This window comes from Callorhinus ursinus, unplaced genomic scaffold (genome assembly GCF_003265705.2).
Source record: "Callorhinus ursinus isolate GAN/ISIS: 27379988/994484 unplaced genomic scaffold, GSC_fseal_2.0 scaffold4, whole genome shotgun sequence".
NCBI classification, from domain to species: domain Eukaryota; kingdom Metazoa; phylum Chordata; class Mammalia; order Carnivora; family Otariidae; genus Callorhinus; species Callorhinus ursinus.
The window spans coordinates 71,377,560-71,390,415 of record NW_027397066.1 but is presented as its reverse complement, the minus strand read 5'-3'; the positions used below and the strand labels follow the sequence as shown (position 1 = coordinate 71,390,415).

Sequence of the window (12,856 nt, the reverse complement as noted above, 5' to 3'; positions counted from 1 at the left end):
AAAAATAAATAAAAATAATAAAAAAATAAGGTCGGGGCAATAAATTAACACCTGGCAGTCTTCTCAGACAAGTGGCCAACGCTGTACTTGGCTTGTCATTTCTTTAAAGAAAAGTTTGTATTGACAGTAGCTTCCTCCTCTCTCTCTGTGGGGTGCAGGGAGACCATTTCCTTTTTGTGTAATAGCACAAAAATTTACTTTAGTATAAAGACAGAAGCTAAAAGCTTCTTTTCATGTTCTAGTGATTGATTTGATGAAATGACTGAGTAGTTTCAGGTACTGTCTACTAAAAAACAACCTTCAAACAAGTCCACATTTGACCATTTCAAATTGCCACCAGGTCTGTCCCTCATTCGACAGACGGACACACAAAGAAAACTTAGGCGACCTGCAGCTAACTAAAGGGTCTGCTGCAGGGCTCTCAATTCCTGGTGTTTGTTTTCCTAGTAGAGATGCAGGGATTCAGGTGCTCCAGAATCCAAAGTACTACCAATATTAAAGATGAAAAAGGCTTACTGTTCCCTCTATGTTTTCCTTAACATATGACAGGAAAAAGAAACTAGAGAGGCTTAACTTTAAAACTAATGATACAGGGGTGCCTGGGTGGCTCAGTTGGTTGAGCGTCTGACTCTTGGTTTTGGCTCAGGTCATGATCTCAGGGGCATGTGATGGAGCCCTGTGTTGGGCTCCAGTGCTCAGTGAGGAGTCTGCTTGAGATTCTCTCTCTCCCTCTGCCCCTCCCCCTGCTCATACTCTCTCCCCCCTTTCTAAAATAAATAAATAAATCCTTAAAAAACCCAATAAAACTAATGATACATATGTATAAGATACAAACAGACTTGTTTGATATTCCTGACTCTTTCAATCCTACTAAAGTATATCTAATACTCAATCTGTAAATACTATATACATAACCACTAAATACTTGGACCAACTTTGGGGATATTACACTGAATTACTGAACTTTACACAAAGGATCTTATAACATCTATTGAAAATGGAGACAATTTTGTTTTCTTACGATCATGATTGATGTAAGGAAAGACTTAAATTAAGTATTAGTGTTTAGATAAAAAATACCCACTGCCTAGGTTACATTAACTTAATTGAATAATTTCTTGGTAGACAAATAAATGTGTAAATGTTAAGATGAAGAACAAAATGCCTTCTAAAAAATCTCAACTAACTTAGGGTGAGAATGTTAAAAATGTTAATTTGTACCAGATCAAGAGAATGAAAAAGTATTTTGAAAGTAATTTTTTTTTAAGATTTTATTTATTTATTTGACAGAGAGAGACACAGCAGAGAGGGAACACAAGCAGGGGAGTGGGAGAGGGAGAAGCAGGTTTCCCGCAGAGCAGGGAGCCCAACGCGAGGCTCGATCCTAGGACCCTGGGATCATGACCCGAGCCGAAGGCAGACGCTTAACAACTGAGCCACCCAGGCGCCCCGAAAGTAATTTTTAAAGCAATTTCCACTCATGGTTAGATTTAGTTTTATTTTGTATTTTTTGGAGCAAGAGCGGGGGTTGGCGGGGGAGAATCTCAGAATCTCAAGTATGCACTGAGCGTGGAGCCTGACACAGGGCTTGATCTCACGACCTTGAGATCATGACCTGAGCTGAAATCAAGAGTTGGATGCTTGTATAACACAAATTATATGACTGAACCACCCAGGTGTCCCTACATTTAGCTTTAAATTTAAAATCTGAATGTTCTTTGTAGGTAGTCTCTAGATGTGTTAAATATGAGTAAGTTAAAACAAAAATATCTTAATCTTCACAAGCAATAATTCACCCACATATTACTCTTGACATCCTGGATCTAGCTTGCTTTGTCAGGTCCAATTTTTTTTTTTTTTTTTAAAGAAAAGAAGAAAAAGAGGAATGAAAAGTCATGCTAGCAAGTGATCATAAAAGTGCCAACATCTGTGTTAAACAAGCATGTAAACACGTAAGCATTCTACTTTTTCGGCAAAGCACTATTTTAGGTGACTTTATAAATCTGCATGTGAACTAATTTTTTTTTTTTTTTTACATTGAAGAGACACTTATATATGGATAAATGAAAGACCATGGAAAAGATATTTGGTGAAGACTTAAAACTGAATCAGTGAGAAGTAAAATATGTCTTCTGGTATCTACAGTTATTCCTGGGTCTTTTAAAAAATGATAGAGCGTGAGAGAAAAAGGAAGATGGTGATTTTATGATGGTGATTTATGAAGTTTAAATCACCTCACTATAAACAAAAGTGTACATACCAAAAGAATGAAGAACATAAAGAACACAAATGTAGTGAAATAAATTGGTCCCAAAACTCGATTAGCTTCCTCAATCTCTGCGAAGTTGATATCACCCAAAATGATACGGAATTGAGTGAAACTATAAAAACAAAACAAAACAAAACACCACAATACAAAAACAAAGAATGTCCAGCATTGATGTAACATTCCTTAAAGATGATTTCACACTTTTGGACCTTTTATTCAGTACAGATAGCTGCCAAATAGTAGAAAATTGTCAATCCCTTTGGAAAATTCTTGCTACTTATACGACCAATTGAAAGTTCTGGAATAAAAATAACATGTTTTCATGCTAAATATGTTATTTCCACTTGGTTAAAAAGAAAATATAATAATATTATTAGATGACATAAAGCAATTAGCTATAGGAATTTAACACATAATCTGGCTAAAACATGGTTAATTCTAAACTTCACCACGGTTACCCTCTTAAAAAACCTCTTAAAAAAGACTTGAAGGATAGCCAAACTTGTATGCATTCAAAGATCCAATATCCTCACATGCACTCAAAGTGGTGTTGAGTGGCCATGTCTTGCCAACTCTGGGTCTTAATCAGTAAAATCATTTCCGTTCCTGACTTCCATCAGTGACATTAATTAGCTGTCCTTCAGTACAAAGCCTTTTTAACTTCTATTATCATAATTCTCTTCTTTCCTAACTCCTTTCTAAATGGCATGGAAATCTAATACTGGTTATTATTATTTTTTTTTAGTCTTCATATCATATCTGAGAACTTTGGAAAAGACTGAAAATTCCTGTACTGATTTGAATTTCTCTTAGAATATTAGAAATATTATTTTTTCTTAGAAAATAACTCCAAGTTTAAAACATGTGGCAACAATACTGAATAAGAATGAAAATATAGGCAAACGTCTCTTAAAAGCTGCCATGTGCACTGAGTGCTAAGAAGCCCTCTGTCTTTGTAACAGTATTGCTTTACTACAGCTGTTCTACTATGTCTCATTAATCTAGAGCTGCTATCTTAAGCTTATCAGCATTATGCATTACCCTCTTTGCATCGGTGGGTCATCGCTTCTGGGAAAGATAATTAATTCTTATTTTTAAATAACTATTTTAAAATACTTGTTGATTAAATAGCAACTGTGAAGACTTCTCTATCCTTAAGAAGGCAGTGACATCTCTAATTAAATTTTTCTTTTTAATTTCATATATACTTACATACACTCTTGGAAAGTACTGAAGTCATCAACTTGAGTGCCAAAGACGAGGTAGGCCAACTGAGCATACGCTAAGAAAATAATGAAGAACATAATTGCAAAGCCAAAGAGGTCTTTGGCACACCGAGACATGGTTGTGGAGAGCTGACTCATGGTCCTGTTAAAGTTGATGAATTTGAAGAGCTGTAACAGAGGGAAGATATCAACAGATGAATGGGTGAACAAAACGTGGTAGATACGCACAATGAAATGTTATCCAGCCTTACCAAGGAATGAAATTTTGATATAGGCCACAACATGGATGAACCCTGAAAACATTATGCTAAGTGAAATAAGCCAGACACACACACACAAAACAACTATTATATGATTGCACTAACATGGAGTAGCTAGAATATGGAAATTCATTGAGATAGACGAGGTTACCAGGGCCTGGGGTGAGGGGGGAATTTGGAATTAGTGTTTACTGGATACAGAGTTCAGCTGGGATGATGAAAAAGTTCTGGAAATGCATATGGTGATTGTTGGCAACAATGTGAATGTAATTAATGTCACTGACTTGTACACTTAAAAATAGTGAAAGTTATAAATTTTATGTTATGTGTATTTTACAACAACATTTTTAGCAGAGAGAGGATAATGACTTGCTTTTTTCCCTAAACCCAGCAACTTCTATTTTCTCATTCAAAGAGTATTTGTTGAGTGCCTAACATGTGCCAGGCCCTGTTCTTGGAGCTGGGAACAGCAGAGAACAGAACAAAGCTCCTGTTCTGATGTTGCTAAAATTTTACGTGATGGTTGCAATACAGTAAAAACAGGTTCAAATCATAATTAAGAGGATTAGGGATATTCTTCCCCCAAGAAAGATTAAAAGAGGGGGGAAAAAAAGCCACAAATGAAAACTAGTGAAGAAAAACAAAAAAAGAACCCTCCAGGAAATACTTACTGCATGTTATTAACTGTCATTCATTGTTTAGCGACTATGTGCCAGGCATTATGGGAAGGGCTATGTATACTGACTCAGATCTTTGCAATGAGATTGAAATATTGGTGTCCTGCCCTCAGGAGGCAGCCAGGGCTCAGAGCCAGCAGCTGAACTCCGCTTTGTCCGACAGCAAAGCCATACTGAACATTTCTATAGGCAACACACTAAGGATGGCTGTTCAGGTTGCTTATCCCAGCCCAGACGCATGACAACCTGCATAGCTCTAGCTCAAAGTCCCGATGGAAAACCATTAGGGGGATACATCAGAAGTCAAGTCACAGTCCCTGCCCTAAAGAACTTTAATGGTTCTTTAAGTTTCGGAAGCAGAATAGTTACAAGGAAAACACTAAATAAAACACTCAGCCTGAGGCACAAATTGAAAGGAAATCTCTAGAATTTACTCTTATACGCTGTTTTGGGCCACAATAAACGTTTTTTTGAGGGTTGTTGTAATCACATTACTTAATTCCTATTGGATTTGGATTATTTATTACTATTTTATGATAAAGGTTTGGTGTGTGAGTGGTAGTTTTTCCTGACCAAGCATGTAACTAAATAAATAGCAAGAGAGATATAGGATGAGGCCTACACCCTCTGATAAATCTCAGGCCTTCCAGGTGTGAGTACCAATTCAGGAAAAAAAATAACTGTTGGTGAGTAGCTTCTAGAACAGTGCTGTTTAATAAAACTTTCTGTGACGATGGAAATGTTCTTTATTTCCACTGTCCAGTACAGTAGCCATCAGCCACATACAGACATTGAGGCCTTAAAATGTGGCTAGAGGGACAGAAAAACTGAATGTTCAATGGCATGTAATTTGATTAATTAAAATTTCAATTTCAATAGCCACTTGGGGCTGGTGGTTACCATCTGGATAGCAGAGTGACATGCAGGTAGCTGCCTCATTACTACTAAAATTTCCTGCATCTCCAGAATTGAGGCTCATTTGTATATGAAATGCCCTAACCTTTCACATACATGGAAATGTACACTATGTTTCAGAAAAGAAGGAAACAAATAATTAAGGTACTACTTGGAAGAGTATGGATCTGTCCCAACCTTAATTCTAGGTAAAGTTTCCGTATGGCCTCCACCCAGAAAAGAGGCAATCCTTCTGCAGATCATTTCCAATACATCTTTCCATCCCTTCCCATCCGCACCCCTCATTCTTGGTTCCTCTTCCTTCACCTGGTCACACCATAACAGGTGAAACCCAGACCGGTCCTTGTGTTAGTGTAGCCGAGGGCCCCAGGCCCAAATGACATTGAAAAGGGCTCTTAAGTGCATTTGGTAAACAAACCTGCAGGGACAGGTCTTGCAAGAGTGCAGGTCAGGTCATAGGAAGCACCATTCACACTGAGAGGAAGGATCACATGGGTCCTGCTAGTTTACTTACAAAATATGAAGCGGCTATGGCTGGCTATTTGAATTTGGCCACAAAAAGCAAACTCAAGTCCTCCAGCATTTTGTGTGACTCATGTTAGTAAAAAGAAGAGAAAAATATTAAAAACCCAGACCATGAAATTTGTAAATTACCTTAATCCAGACAAAAAATACGATGACAGCAGCTATATTGTTGAACTGTATTTGCCAGTATGCCAGATGCTCAAAGTTGGGGAAAGTATTTTGATCTTCTCGAAACTGTAGTAGCACCTCCACATTGGATGTTCTATATATGTTAATTCCTATAGCTACCACTGACAGCTGGAAAACAAAAGATTTATATATTATTACAGTGTTTTAGAAACATGTAACTTACCTTAAAACGACTATTTTTCCTTACCCATGTATTACTCCTAGGGCTCACCAATCTACTTATCTAAATCACTCATACAAATGACAAGTGTTGAGCACATCCATAAAACAGGTATAACAATAAACCACTTGCATTCCCTTAGCTAGGAAGAGAAATCCAGTGAGTACATGTGTACGTGTGTGCACGCATGCATGCGTACACACACACACACACACACACACACACACACACACAGATATGGTGCTATATTACAAAATCAAACTCAAACAGGAATGCCTTGTTTTTCCTGCCACCCTCATTTAAATCACTTTCCACACTTTCTCAGCCTCATCTTGCTTTGTTTTTGTTTTTTTTTTTCAATTGCCAGCCATACATTCTTTCTACTATTCAACAAATACGAGTGGATGTCTATGTATACAGTACTGTGCCAGGGGCTAAGAGGAACAAGTAGAAGTAAAATGCACAAATTCTGTTCTCAAGAAACTTCTACTCTGGTTCAAGACCAGATATACACACAAAAATAACTAGTAACACAAAAACCTAGTAAGGAGTTGGCATCATACAACATAAGGTGAAGGATGAACAAGACATATCTAAAAAGAGCGCTCTTAAGAGGAAAGAAGATGCTTGGTCTTAAAAGATGGTATGGATGAGGGTCAGAGAGGGCTCAAGAAGACTTGCAGTGGGAATATATGTGAGCCAAGGGCTTCCCTCCTGCTCGTTTCTGTCCCTTAACTCATGACCATGCAACTTTTCACATCAGCTTCAGTTCTGGGCTCTAAAACCAGATCTGAGGAGAACATTGGGCCCTACTTGCATCCATCATCACTGGATTAAGGCGTAGGTGTGGAAAGTGCCAGAGGTTAACCATTACAACCTGGGCCTCCTGTGGGGTCTGAAGCCACAGCAGGTGGGTTGTCACAGGTGCTGAGACCTTTGCTGTCCATTCCCTTTCTCTTCCCATGCATGACAGTCAAAGACCACTTCATTAGCCCTTCTTAAGATGGCTGTCCTGATCACGGCTCCAGGTGCTTATCATAGCAAAGACCTGCCTGGCTACCAACCACAGCTGAAAAAGCCATCGTCACCACCTTTTCTTTGTCTGTGAAGGATTCCCAGAACAAATCTTGTATTTTTGTGCTGGTGGTGGGAATATTTTCTTTGAGTTCTCTGGAATACACTGAAAAATATGTCTCTATGTTGACTTAGTTGAGAGGGAAAGGTTGACTGACTGAACAGTAACTCTTTACCCAACTCTCACTAAGGACAATTGCTTTGTACCCAGGGTGTGGTCGTTTATACAATGTCAATATCATATCAATACACTGAATTTCCTAGAGAATTTTTCTTGAATGAGAGAAAAGAGATGAGGGAAAGAGATTTTGTAAGCACTTGAGTTATGTTCTCCTGAGTTTTCTTTGGGATTCTCATCCCCATCTACAAAAGAACTTTCCTTCCTTAATGTAAGCTTCATAAAGGCAGGGGTTTGGGTTGTTTTGTTCAGTCCTATATCCCCAGTGCTTAGAACAATGCCAGGCACATAGCAGGTGCTCAGAAAATATTTCTTGAATAAATAAATTAATCATTTTCACCCTTGAAACCTACCAATCAACAAAATTATTTGAATTCAGACTTCTTTTTAAGATTTTATTTATTTGAGCGAGTGAGAGAGTGAGAGCCAGAGAGCAAGAGCATGAGTGGGGGGAGGAGCAGAGAGAGAGGGAGAAGCAGGTTCCCCATTGAGCAGGGAGCCTGATACGGGGCTCGATCCCTGGACTCTGGGATCATAACCTGAGCTGAAGGCAGACGCTCAACCGACTGAGCCACAAGGCATCCTGAATTTAGACTCCTTAACAGTCTTCTTTTTATCAGTAATTCTGCTAGAAAGACTGTTTAGGTCAAATAGGTTGACTAAAGCAAGCCCATAGATTTCAGAGTCTTTGTTAAAGAAACAAAAGGAAAACAGGGAAAATAATTTCAAAGTGATTCCAAGATGTTATATTTATATTTAGGGTAGAATTACTTTTCAAGTTTCAGGTGTGCCTTAGTCCGATAAAAATGCCTTTGCTTTTTTTCATGGCACTGAAGGTCCCATGGAGCATAGGGCTTATTTTGGAGGGTGAGCAGAAGGTGTGCCCTCATTTCTGCTGGGTCAGAGAAAGTTTCAAAGGAGAAGAATGATTCCAGTAGCCCTTCCTTATTCTTTACAAAAGCACACTGTCTGAATTGTTGTCTTGGCAGTACTTAGAGTTAAAAAAAAATAAGAACAATAGCACAATGAAGCAAGTTTTCAAAGAAATACTTGCAAAATGTTGTGGCTGCTGAGCCAAAGAAACTATCCTCAATTTCCATGATATCAACAGCTATTTTCTCCGAAGTGGGTACAAGGCCATTCCCTGGGGTGTGGAAATAAAATATGAAAATTTCTATCCAAGTGAAAAGAAAGTATTAGAATTCTATTTGTATTTTTTAACCCAATCTTTCAAATTCTCTGTTGTGTATGTTTTAACAAATGTACCTATTATGCCCCCCCCACACACTCACACAGAGTTTATAAATAAATGGACTATATTAGGGTGTGTTGTTAAAGTTTTCACTGATAGGTGTACATAATCCAAGAGGTTGATTGCCACTGACTATTCTTTTGCTGATAATGAAGGTATTTGGTTAAAATCCAAACAAACCTGCCATTAATGGGCATAATATCACACTCACACTCACCTTTTTACCGTTATTCTCAATGACTTAACTATAAATATATCCATATAAACTAAAAAGGCAGGGTTTGCAACCTTAGAGTTCCAAACAATAATTGTTTTCTAGAATAATTTTCAATGTATATGGACCCACACTCTTCCGTCATGCAGTTCAGAAATATTTTGAAAAATTACTTCCAGTATCCTTCCCTTTCCTGCCTCCTAAATGGTGAAATTCCTTTGTTACTGTTATTAATATACTGAGAATTTGGGGATCCACAGTTTGCCTACAGGCATTGTGTGATGTTACACAGTCATCGTGAAAGAAGGGATGCACTTCTAAATGCATCAGGGTCGAAAGGGTTCCACCCCGAATTCTATAGGGATTTTTATTTGAGGTAAAAGCTCTTTCTGAATTACATATGCATGTAGCCTGAGAGGCAATGGCAGAGTGGCTAAGGTTAGCTAAGGTTAACGTGAGAACTGAACGTACGTCTGGATATGAGAGGCACTCGGAACTGTGTTTGACACACATGATTTCTAAAGCTTTAGCAATTATATTATTGATCCAGTTAATATTACTGTCATGCAGTATAGATCTATATAGTTCTTTTCAATGTCTTAAGCATTCTTTTAGTCACATATGAATAACATTTTTCTGTATTTAAAACATCTTAATATTTTCTATATTTTGCCAACTAATTGTAGTGATGATCTGATAATGACTTGACGTAAATGCTTCACGAAGCCCAAATGAACTTTTGGTTGTTATGGGCAGGGGAAGAATAATGGCCAAGAAGTAGGGTAATGGAAGAGAGAATGCTGATAGGGTAATGCACCACCTACTGAGATTTCAGCAGGGGCTCTGTCAGCAGGCAATGGGCAGTGGAAAGGATGGGCTTTTAGGCACGTAACAGTTAAGCTGCTCTTACATGCTTTGATGTGTAACAGGACTCAGCAAAAGATCATGCATTCTTGCTGAAGGGGGAAAAATTGGCCAAAATGCGTTTCTCCAGGGAGGCCCCTAGAAGAAAGTGATGAGGATGAGGTGGAAGGGAAACCATGTTGAACAAGTGTAAAAATTATAACAGAGTCAAGGGCAGGCAGGGGGTCTACAAGGTGTCATAGTCTTGACTCTATCCTCACTGCCTTCTGATTTCTTGCACCTGATAACAGAAAACCTTGATGGTCCCTCACTGGTATTTTGTCTTTTTTTTTTTTAAGATTTTATTTATTTATCTGAGAGAGAGAGAAAGAGAGAGAGAGAGAGAGACCACAAGCAGGGGTAGAGGGAGAAGCAGGCTCTCCACTGAGCAGGGAACCCAATGCGGGGCTCCATCCCAGAAGTCCTGGGATCACAACCTAAGCCAAAGGCAGACGATTAACCAACTGAGCCACCCAGATACCCCCTCACTAGTATTTTGTACACTGAACTATTTGCAGGAAATTTTAAACTGCTACCCCAAATATTTTCAAGATGTTTCTTCTTGCTGTAACTTTACACATGTGCAGAAAAATACAAAATAATTTTTGCTAGTAGTTGAAGACAAATACCATTAACAATAACAAAAAAAGAATAAACAAAACAATAAACAAAACATTCTTTTCTCCCTCATGTCTCATATGGCATGCCAAAGCCAAATATGAATTACTAAGTTATTCTTTTTTTTTTTTTATGTCTTGGAACTCTTGCTGTATCAGCACAGATGGATCTCTTTCATTTTTTAAAAAAAATTATTTATTTATTTTTAAGTAATCTCTACACCCAACGTGGGGCTCAAACTCATGACCCCGAGATCAAGAGTCACATGCACTTCCAACTGAGCCAGCCAGGTGCCCCACTAAGTTTTTCTTGTTAGTAGTGTGGCTAATTGATAGCTTATCGTAAATACCTCTCTACTTCTATATTCAGAAGGGTTACTCATGCAAAATGAGATATCGATTAGTAACACTGAAGTTGAAATAGCAGAGGAGAATGTTTAGATTCTCCTTCAGGAATATCAGAATCCACAATACTGAGGAGATAGATCAAGGACTCTAATTAACACGTTTTTATAACAGAGTAGGGAATTTGGTGTTGTTCTCAAACCTACCACAATGATCACAACATCCAGACAATTCCAGAAACTCCTGAAATAGTGTAGCTTGTGAATGCGAATTTCCAGTATCTCTTCCACCACATAGTAAAGGATAAAAAAACAAAAGATAATCTCACAGGCTGCCAGGAAGAAATCAAAAGTTGTGACATATCGGATCAGCTTTACAGGCTGAAATTGCCAAGATGGAATCACACCGCCTGTTGCTGGGAATTCAACCAATAACCTGCGTTGCAATAAGAACAATTAAAACAGTAACAACAACAACACATGGATGCAGCCAGGAAGGACATCCATCTATTCTGTCCCTGCACTAATAAGGGATTAAAACGGCAACTACAAGTCACCCCAAAGTAGTGGCAGAGTACTCTTTATCACAGCTCGTAACTACATACTTGTACAATTCTGTGCCCCCAAAAGGAACAAGGCTTCCCAAGTCCTCCTAAAGAGATTACTCCTCCTCAGTCTCCCCTTTACTTTTCCAGTATTTATCCTGCTCAAAATGCTCTATAGTTTTGTTTTGTTTAATGTAGAAGTTAATCAACAAATAAGTCTTTCTAGGACTTCTATTAAATGCAAGTAATTCAACTAGGCAATGAAGAACATAAGAAATATAACTCATGCATTCAAACATGTATGGCCTGTCGAGAAGTAGGATGTGTGTGTATGTATATATATGTGTATGTGTATATATGTATGTATGTGTATATATACACAAACTGGGTTTCTCATTCATTCATTTGGTATCACCTAACTAGCACTGAATAATTTGCCCTAGGGGCTATTCTTGCTACCCTTCCCAGAGCCTACAGTTAATAGGTGTTCAGTAAATGTCTGACAGTCTAAAACAGTAACATATATTTTTTTACATTCACACTGATGGCACTGATGTTTAGTGTTTTAGCGTAAGTGAAGTGAGGATGCTTCTTGCCTAACTCCCATTTCATAGGTGTCACGGTGAGAAAATTAAATGATTCGTTTAATGGTACAACTTTCCTATCAAACTAGTAATAGAATACCTAGCTCCTTAACTTTAAGACTTTTAAAAAACCTTCAGTCAACTATTAGGTATAACTATCTCTCCCTTTCCAGGATCAGTAGCCACACCTAGAGCCTGAGCGTCTAGGACTCAAGCAAGAGCAATAATCAGGTCCAGGCAGAAACTATGGCAAATTAGAATTGGCCAAAGAAGAGTGAAAATTCTTCCTTCCTGTTCACTGTCAATCTCCTGTTTTTTGTTTGTTTTTTGTTTTCTTCCCATTCGATGCGTTGGAGAGTATGGGTAAGAACCAAAAACCCAGGAGAGCAATACTGAAATGAGGCGCCTCGTCACAGCTTCAGTGTGAACTTGGAAGGGCAGAAAGTAGCCTCTGTGCTGTCTTGCTCTGGCCCTGCATCTGTCAACCCTCCAGAAACGTAGACAGCAGCATAGAGAAATGAAATAATCGCCTTGACAATATTCACTCGTAAAGTATGGGGAGGAAGTAAAAGACATGCTCAAGGCCTTCTATAGATACTCCCTTCAATGTCAATCAGAGTTGAGTGCCTGTATTTATCCCCTCTCTATCCACGCTGAAATCATTAGGAAAAGTTCAATAATAACTGCAACCGATTTTCATTCATTTCTAGTAATAATTCATTTGATTCATGTGATATTATTTCCTTCAAAAGTTGTTAAATACATGGTCTGGAAGAATCTAACTGGCCATGTAAAGCTGACATGCATTGAGCCTCAAAAACGATCACAAAATGAGGATATTATGAGAATTTATCTCTCTTATTTGGCTGGTAAGTATATATGCAAGTAATTCATGCCAGTGATGCCTGGGTGTTGCTGACATGT

At 38.2% G+C, this 12,856-nt stretch overlaps 1 protein-coding gene across 2 annotated transcripts in view; it reads right to left on the bottom strand.

Annotated features, from left to right (window-relative positions):
- Positions 1-12,856, bottom strand: part of PKD2 (polycystin 2, transient receptor potential cation channel) — a 56,473-nt gene that overhangs the window by 14,754 nt on the left and 28,863 nt on the right. For both annotated transcript variants that reach the window (XM_073891931.1, XM_073891930.1), the window contains exons 6-9: positions 11,011-11,239; positions 6,002-6,169; positions 3,482-3,663; positions 2,261-2,381 (exon numbers count right to left, since the gene is read on the bottom strand). In XM_073891931.1, coding sequence (XP_073748032.1) covers positions 2,261-2,381; positions 3,482-3,663; positions 6,002-6,169; positions 11,011-11,239 — 700 coding nt within the window. The remainder of the gene's footprint in view (positions 1-2,260; positions 2,382-3,481; positions 3,664-6,001; positions 6,170-11,010; positions 11,240-12,856) is intronic.